The sequence below is a fragment of the Sapajus apella genome, unplaced genomic scaffold, assembly GCF_009761245.1.
Source record: "Sapajus apella isolate SASKATOON/1434 unplaced genomic scaffold, GSC_monkey_1.0 scaffold85, whole genome shotgun sequence".
NCBI classification, from domain to species: domain Eukaryota; kingdom Metazoa; phylum Chordata; class Mammalia; order Primates; family Cebidae; genus Sapajus; species Sapajus apella.
This window is the reverse complement of record NW_022437025.1, coordinates 3,849,652-3,857,834: the sequence shown is the minus strand read 5'-3', so window position 1 is coordinate 3,857,834 and position 8,183 is coordinate 3,849,652. Positions and strand designations below refer to the sequence as shown.

General features: G+C 64.8%; 1 protein-coding gene across 1 annotated transcript; it reads right to left on the bottom strand.

Annotated features, from left to right (window-relative positions):
- Nucleotides 1–3,112: 3,112 nt before the first annotated feature.
- Nucleotides 3,113–7,578, bottom strand: HMX1 (H6 family homeobox 1). Its single transcript, XM_032254041.1, has 2 exons — nt 7,188–7,578; nt 3,113–4,357 (listed from the first exon to the last, which is right to left on the bottom strand). The coding sequence occupies exons 1-2, from the start codon at nt 7,576–7,578 to the stop codon at nt 3,708–3,710; spliced, it is 1,041 nt and encodes a 346-aa protein (XP_032109932.1). The 3' UTR covers nt 3,113–3,707.
- Nucleotides 7,579–8,183: the final 605 nt, after the last annotated feature.

Below are 8,183 nucleotides of genomic sequence, written 5' to 3'. Positions count from 1 at the left end.
GAGTGGCCTTTCCTGGTGTTCCAGGCATGGACTTCACCTTCGGAGGTTCCAGATATCCAACTCTGGGGGATGGGGGGACTTGATTTCCCACCCCTCAGGCCAGCTCCAGGGGGATTCAGCTCTTGTAGTCCCAGAGCACTGAGAGGCCCAGAGGAGGCAGGTCACGCGCCAGTTCCACCACAGCATGGGGCCTGGGAGCTGGGGGGAGAAGTCCTGCTGGCCTGGGGTACCCTGCTGGCCTCACTCAAATCATGGAAGGCCCAGCATTTACAAACTACAGACCCCAGTCCTCACCATGGGCGTGTGATGGGAAGACTGAGGCCTGGAGAAGAGAAGGGGCATGACTACGGTCACGGGGAGGCCGGACTGGGTCCAGCAAAGGCATGTGTCCAGGATGTGCAGAGCCTGCTGCACCCCGCGGTGCTCACAGCTGTGCACCTGGAAGCCCTGAGCAGCTCAGGGTGGCTGGAATCCGGCCTCAGGTGCGGAAGGGTGAGGTGAGGGGGAGGGCGCATGGCGCATGTGGTGGAGACAGATCGAAGCCATTCATCTTCTGCCAGCAGCGGAGCCAACACACCCGAGGTGCGCCTGCGATCGATGGTGCTGGAGCTCAGGGCTCAGGGGGGCCAGGAGTACCCCCACCCTGGTCCCGCACACCCTCCAGAGCTCCGTGGGCTCTGAGTCCTACACTGCTTCTCTCTGGATTATTCTGCCTTCCGGTGCCAGCCCGAACACGCCAGAGCCCTCTGGACAACAGAACAGGGCTGGCTTTTCTGGGCCCAGTGGCCTAATCCAGCTTGGGATCTGCTTTCTCTCTTACAGTATTCCAGGCCCACCCCTTCCCCGAGCTCAGGAATGGTCCCCTCCTCCCACACCGGCAGCCTCCTTCCCACCAGGGCGAGCCCCGAGCAGAGGCCCATAAAATGCTCTCCAGCCCGATTTTAAACTAATTCTATCGAAAGACACATCCACTGTCTTGGAAGCTACCCTGCATTTGACTGCCCCTCCGATGCTGGCGGCCGAGACTAGCCTGGTGACCGGTTCCATGGTTTCCCCAGCAGCCAGAGTGGATGATCTAAAACCAGTGCCCATAGGGCCCTCACCCTTCCTGCTTCTAGGTGGCCAGGAGTCAGATGACTCCCGGAGTTGTTATGGCCGCCCTCGACTGATCCGCCTATAAGGGGACTCACCCTCAGACCTTGGCGCCAAAACTGCACTCAGAGGCGCCCTACAGTGACCACGCAACCTTGGGATTGCACCCACCTCGGCCAGAAGCAGTCGAATAACACAGCTGCCTCGCAGTGATAACCTCTTTAGCCGGAGCTTCAATGATCCCATTCTAATAGGGCCGAGGAGGCAGGCATCCTCCTGGTGCGAGTCCCTGAGACCCTGCCAGTCCTAAGCAGCATTGCCGCTGGGAAGGCCAAGGCAGTGCCATGGTGCGCAGTGCCTGGACCTCAAAAGGAGAGGCGGAGGCTGCTGCTTCTGCCCACTGGCCTGCGCAGGGCTTGCAGTCTCCACGGTGTCGTGGGCTGTGCCCTAATCTGTTCCCAGGACTTGCAGTGATGTGTCCGGTGACTGGGTGAGGCCAGCACAAAAGCGACAGAAGCTCGGAGGGCGAGGGTCCCAGGAGCCCGAGTCAGGGGCACGAGGCCTAGAGGGCCCAGTGGGGAGAGGCATGGGAAGGGGCAGGGGGGTTGTGCGTGAGTGACCACGAGGGGCCTCTTGGGACACTCCCTGCGCCTCAAGGCTGCCAACCGGGAGCGTTCATTTAGTTTTATTGAGGCCTCACCTGAGTCCCTCCCAGATAAAGCTGAGTGAGAACTGAATTCCTGGGTTAGCCAGGAAAGCAGCTGGGGGGCAGCCCCAAATCAGGGAGGGAGCCAGACCCAAGCCTTGGAAAGGTGGGAAGGGTCCAGGCAGCCACAAGCCTGCAGGGTGGGCACTGGTTTGGGAGGGGGCTGCTTCGAGGCCAAGGATGGTTGCCCCCTCTAAGAGTCTCTCAAAATGCCCACACTGTCACACCGCAGGGCCTGGGAACCCATAGGGGTGGGCCTGAGGGCCCAGGGGCTGAAGGAGGCCCCAAGGGTTTGCTGGAAGCCGGCCTCATGTTAAGGAACCATCCGATGGGCCCGGGCAGCGGCCAGGACTGAGAGGACACGATTCGGGGTCAGGAGCTGGATGGCAGAAAGACACAGACAGACGCACTGAGCCCAGACCGCAGCGCTGTCCGCACTGTCTCCTTGGCTGTCTGGCACTACCTTACTGGCCCCAGGCCCAGCGTGTGGCCCAGCTGCTGCCCAGCTCACCCAGGGAGTGTCTGCTCTCGAGTGAAGGAGCCGGAGGGAGACGGGTTTTCTTAGGGACAAAATTGGGCCATGGAAGTGACCTTTGCAAGCCGGAACACCGCCTTTCCCCTAGGCTCCAACACACACCAAACATGTCCCTCCCCCACCCAGGGCAGGGCTGGCTACACCCAAAAGCAGCCGGCTTGGGGCTGATGGAGGTGCGGTGGCCCCAATGGTCCAAGAGGGGCACCAGCTCTCCTTCACAGCCCATCACCACGGGCCATGAACAGCTTTGCCCGAGTGCCCCAGCCAACCAGAGACGGTAGGCCGTGAGGAAGACCGGAGGCAAGAGCACAGTGGCCTGACCTTGAGTGCCACTGCTTTGTTTTGGCCCAAAGAAAAATTCCATATGAGATAGGAAAGGGCTGTGCACACGGCACCACACAGCCGGAGCCTCTGTGACAAATGCCAGCGGCCATCCAGCGGCCCCGGCCTTCACCTGCTCCTGCCTTCAGTTTCAGTGAAGACCCTAGGACTTCGGACACACCATCACCACTTCTTCCTCCCTGCTGCCGGGTGTCCTAGAAGACGGGGCACGGCGCTCACCACCTCTGACTCAGATCTGCCCTGCCCACCTGCACCGGCCCATCCCTGGGCCCCAGGTGTCCCCAGTCAGCACTAAAAGGTGCTCCAGGGAGGGAGGGACGTCACCCACCGCAGCCTGAAGGGTCCCTGCCCCCATGATCACAAAGCAGCGAAACTGTCCAGAAAATGTCCCTTTTTATTCCATACGCAAATAAGTAGATTCATTAAAAAAAAAAAAAAAAAAAAAACCACCACCTGGAGGCCGCAGCGCCTGGAGGGAGCTTGCCTGGTCGCGGAAGGGACGTGGGGACCACAGGTCCAGGGTGCTTTCTCCACCGGCGCCCGCGGGAGGGGTGGCTCGGCCCTCCGGTTGGCCTGCTGTCTGGGTCCCAGGAAAGGGACGTTTAGTGTTGGGGGCAGTCTGTGGGGACAGTATCTGAGCAGCCTTGGACAGCCGGTTCATAGTTTTCCTTTGCTGTGCTGGACTTGGCCTAGGGGTAGCTGCCCCAGTGGCCGTGACCGGCCGCTCCTCGCTGAGGCTAGAGGTGGCCATGGCGCCGTGGGCTGCGCCGCCCATTCTCTGTATTACCCGCTGTTCCAGTGTGGATCCAGACTGGCAACTGGGTGGGGCGTCCCGTTACATTCTAGAGGCGCTCCCCACAGGGGCTGAGGCCCATCTGGCCTTGGCCCGCGCTCCCGAGGTGCTGAGGTGCCCGGGAGGCCGCAGGAGCGGCCATGCCTCCCCTAACGCCGCCTGCGCCCTGCACCTGCCGCCGGATCGCGCGTCCACAGAGGTCCACGGGGGCCGCGGGGAGAGGGCCCGGCGGGCGGGGCTCACACCAGTCCCGGCATCTGAGCCCGCAGAAAGGGCACGGAAGCGGCGGCCGGGAAGGCGGCCAGCGGGTAGGCGAGGGCCCCAGAGAAGCCGAGCAGCGGCGGGGGCGGTGCGGGCGCGGCGGGCGCCAGCGGGAAGGGCAGCGTGGCCGGGGGCCCGGCGGCCGCGGCCGGGGGACTCTCGTGGTAGAGCACTGGCACACGGACCAGGCGCTGCGCTCCCGGCGGGGACAGGCTGGCCGCCTCCAGCTCGGCCGCCAGCTGCCGCTTCCACTTGTTGCGGCGGTTCTGGAACCAGATCTTGACCTGCGTCTCGGTGAGCTGCAGGGAGGCGGCCAGGCCGGCGCGCTCGGCGCTGCTCAGGTAGCGCTTCAGGTCGAAGGTGGACTCGAGCTGGAAGACCTGGCTGCGGGAGAAGACGGTGCGCGTCTTCTTCTTTCGGCCGCCGCTCACGCCAACGCCGCCGCGTGTCTCCCCCGCCGCCGCCGGGACCTCGGCCAGCTCTGCCGCCTCCTCCGCGCCGACCGCCGGGGCCCGCGCCGCCAGCTCCGCCGCCTCCCGCTGCACCGCTCCTGGCCCGGGGCCTCGCGGCCAGGCGCCCTCAGCACGGCCCATCTCCTCGCCTGTCTCCGGTGAGTCCCGGTCGCTGGCTGCAGGGGAGAGAGGGGCACCACCGTTGGTTCTAGGGCGCTGATATCCAGACTCAATCACTGAGGCCAGCCGTCCCCACCTTGAGGTCGCTCACAGCCACCAGCAGGGAGACCCTCCAGCACAGGGCTGGGCACCCAGCAGCTCTGGGGATGCAGACGGAGGCTGAATCATCGGAGGCGGCTCCAAAGCAACACCCGGCAACACTCACGCACGCACAAACGCACACCCACGCCAGAGGACAATAAAGAGATGCACAGCAAAGAAAAGAAACGAAAGTTCTACGCGGGAGAAGCAGGCTGAGCCCAGGGAGCACTCCCTACTCCCAGCTGCACCGCGGGCGGCGGGAGAATCACACAGAACACCCGCGAAGCCCGGGACAAGAGGAAAGAGGTCCTTCTGAGAAAGGTACACACCAAAAAACGAGCACAGGACACCCCTGCCACCTGGCACCCAGCCCCACGCCAAGGCCCCCAGAGGGAGGAATGAAGAGTTCCCAGGCTCTTCCCGCGCCCCTTGCCCCTTGCACAGAAACATTCCGTAGCAGGAGGACAAACCAAAGCAAAGGATCCCCAAAAGAGAACTCCTGCCGGCTAAGGCCGCACCCCCACACCTCATACCTTGTACCCTGCCCCAGTGCCCACAAGGCAAGTCCACACCAGCCACAGTCATGCTCAAAGGGAACACGGGCACATGCCATTCCAAGCATCATGTAGCATGAGCCTGCCCCAAACACCTTCTAGACTGGAGGGTCAGCCTCATGGGTTTGGGGGTATAGAAGCTCACAGCGGGTGTCTGAGTTCACGTTGCCAGTACCAAGCTCCCCTGCTCATCTCCCAGCACAAGAGGATGCCCACAGGGCTGGCAAGGGACAGTGTCAGGTTAAAGACACCAGCTGGGACCCAGGAGCCCTTGCCCGGATTGAAGAGGGCAGCCCTCCTACTGACAGGTTCCCGAGGCTGACTCGGACCCGCTGCTTTTCTGCCTCGGTCTGAAACCTCTCATGCAAAGGGCAGGCGCTGGCTGACAGGTCGGAGGTCAAGGCAGAGTTTGGCCTGGCCCTGGGCCCTCAGAAGGCTGTGCCCTCGGCTGGTGTGTGCCTGCAAAGTAACTGCTGTGTTTGCACGCTCATGCAACGGGCACACACACTGCTGGGCTGCTGTGCATGGCTCCAGCTCTGTGCCTGGTGCCCAAGGAGTGCACGTCCCACTCATTACATGGCCAGTCCCCATGGTGTGTGCCCTCATGGTGCCCACAGAGGAGTCGGTAGCAGGTTGTGGTGCATGCTACTAGATCTGGGGAGTCCCTGCCTCCCCCTAATACCCCAAGACCCCAAACTCAAAGGGGCCCATGCGCTGCCACAAGGCACCGGGCTGGCTTGCCAGGTGAGGAAACGGGACCTAACCCGCATGGCACGAAATAAGCAGGCTCTGCCTCTGCAGGGGTGGGGGTGCCACCTGGGCTGCAGGAGGGGATGTGCCCCAGGGAAGAGCAAAGAACAAATTTCAACCTGAGAAACCTTTCCAGAATCTCCCCCAGAAGGGCACTACATGGAGTCGCTTGATTTCCGGGAAGCCACGGAGGCTCTTCTCCAGTCTAGGAGAAGCGGGTGGGGGCCTGGACTTCATGAGTCTGGGCGCCAAGATGTGGGTCCTTTTACAAGGGGGTCACTGCACGTCAGGGAAATGGTTATCTACCGAGTGAGTGGGGGTCGGAGGCCACTTACTCCCCAGCACACACTGATATTCACACGGAGAACAGAATGATCCCAGAGCCGGAGGTTGCAGAGGGATCCCATCCTCAGCTGGCCCCAAGGTCCCAAGGCTGTGTTGGGGGTGGGGGTCTGGCAAAGCTGGGGCTGGGGGACTTGGACTGGCTTTCCTGGCCTTCCTCCTAGGGGCCTTCCTAAAGGGGAGGTCCAAAAGGAGGGCAGCAACCCTGGAACCCTGGGGAGGGGAAGCAGAACTCAGGGGTCAGATACCCAAGCAAGGGGGCAGATGGGTTCTGGGGCTGAGAAACCCCCAGCCCCAGTCTGGAGCCCTCAGCAGTGAACAAAGGCAGGGAGGGGGAGGGGCAGAAAAAGAAGAGAGGGGTCGGACTGGGGGCTTCAGAACAGGCTCCCTTCTTGCCTCGCACAGCCCATGTCTCCCCCACCCCCACCCAGGACCAAGAGGGAGGCCCAGACCCCTGTCCCAGGCTGTCTGCGGTGGGCACAGAGGAACATGACTTTGGGGGTCACAGCTCTTGTGTTAGAAGGCTCCTCCCCGGCCCCACCCCCACAAGAGTGGGCCCTCTGCTCAGTGCCCCGGTTTATTTTTCCCTGTCTGACGCTATTGTGTCTCCCTTTCCCTCCATATTTTCTTCTCTTTTCTCTCTGGGATCACTCTTCGGGTTCTCTTTCCAGCATCTTCCCTTTTCCCCTCATTCTCCCTCCCGAAACACATTCCTTTCTTCCTCCATCCTCCCATTCTCCTTCTCAGCCTCTCTCGCCTTCTCCTGTATCTTTTCCTGTCCTCTTCCACTCTCCTTTCTCTTTTCTTTGGCCGCCTGTTGTCCCCTGTCCCCAGCCTCCCTGGAACCCGAGGAGCCGGCGATGAGTGAAGCCATGGCCTGCAAAGCCTCCTCTCTAGCAGAGCTCCTGCCCCAGAAAGTAGGCCTCAAAACCCGCCCAGCAAGTGGCTCTGTGGGGGCCCCTCACGGCCCAGAGGCAGTTCCACGGAAGGGAGAAGATGGCCGAGAACCGGCGGCGGCAAGTCCGAAGTCCCCGAGCGAACGAGCAGGGAGGAAGTCGGGCCCCGCCGCCTGGCCCACCCTCCCCGCGCCCTCACTCACTGTCAGGACTGAGGCCACCTCCGTAGCCGCCGTGCGCCCGTGGGTACCAGCGCGCTGCGCCTCCGCAGCCCAGAGCGAAGGGCGGCCCAGGACCGGGGGGCGGCCGGGGACCAAGGCCCAGCGCGCCCGGCCCGAGCAGCGCCCGCGCCCGCGCCTCGCCGCCGGGCCCCGTGCCCGCGAGCAACTGTCGCCGCCGCTGTAGCCGTCGCCGCCGCGCCTTCTCCGCGTCCTCATCCTCCGGGTCGTCGCCGTCCTCCTCGTCCTCCCGGCCGCCGTCGCCCTGCGCCGCGCGCCCCGCGCCCTTGGCCTCGGCCGCCAGCAGGTTCTCGATGAGGAAGGAGGAGGCTCGGGCCGGCGTGGCGCGCCCGGGCTCCGTCAGCTCGTCAGGCATCGCGGCCGCGGGCTGCTCGGGCTCGGCCGGGCTCCTCGGGGTCGCCCTGGGCGCGACCGACCCCGGTCCCCGCTGGGGATGGTGGCGCGCGGCTCCCGGGCGCACGCGCGGGCCGACCCCGGAGCCGCTGCCCGGAGCGCTGGCGTCGGGCCCCGCGGGGCAGGCGGCGGCCTCCGGGCTGGGCTGGGCAGGAGCGAGTGCGCGCCGACAGCCGATCGGGCAGCCGCCTGGCTCGCCTTTCAGGTCGCGGTCCCGGTCGCCGCCCGGGCGGCCTCACTGGGGGCGGGGAGGGGGAGGGGCCAGCAGGGGCGGGGGGCGCGGCTGGGTCGGGCTGGCGGCCCGCTGAGTCCCGAGGACGCCGCGCGGACCCCGAGTGCGGCCGCCGCCGGGTGACGCTGCCCAGACCTGAGCGCGCGGGCGGCGGCGCAGCCGAGGGCGGGCGGCCCCGGGCGCAGGGGGGTGGGTGTCGCCCCGGGTCCGGCCCCGCGTGATCGGTTCCCCCGGCCCGCGCCACCCGCTCCGGGGGGGGCGGGGCCTGGGCTGAGCGGCCATCCATTGGCTGAGGGGCCCCGCTGAGGAACGGGCTGGCCAATCACCGTTCGGCG

Coding starts and splice junctions, on each gene's coding strand:
- HMX1 (XM_032254041.1), bottom strand. CDS start 7,578: ATGCCTGACGAGCTGACGGAGCCCGGGCGCGCCACGCCGGCCCGAGCC. Junction 4,358..7,187: donor AGGTGGCCTCAGTCCTGACA/GTGAGTGAGGGC, acceptor TCTCCCCTGCAG/CCAGCGACCGGGACTCACCG.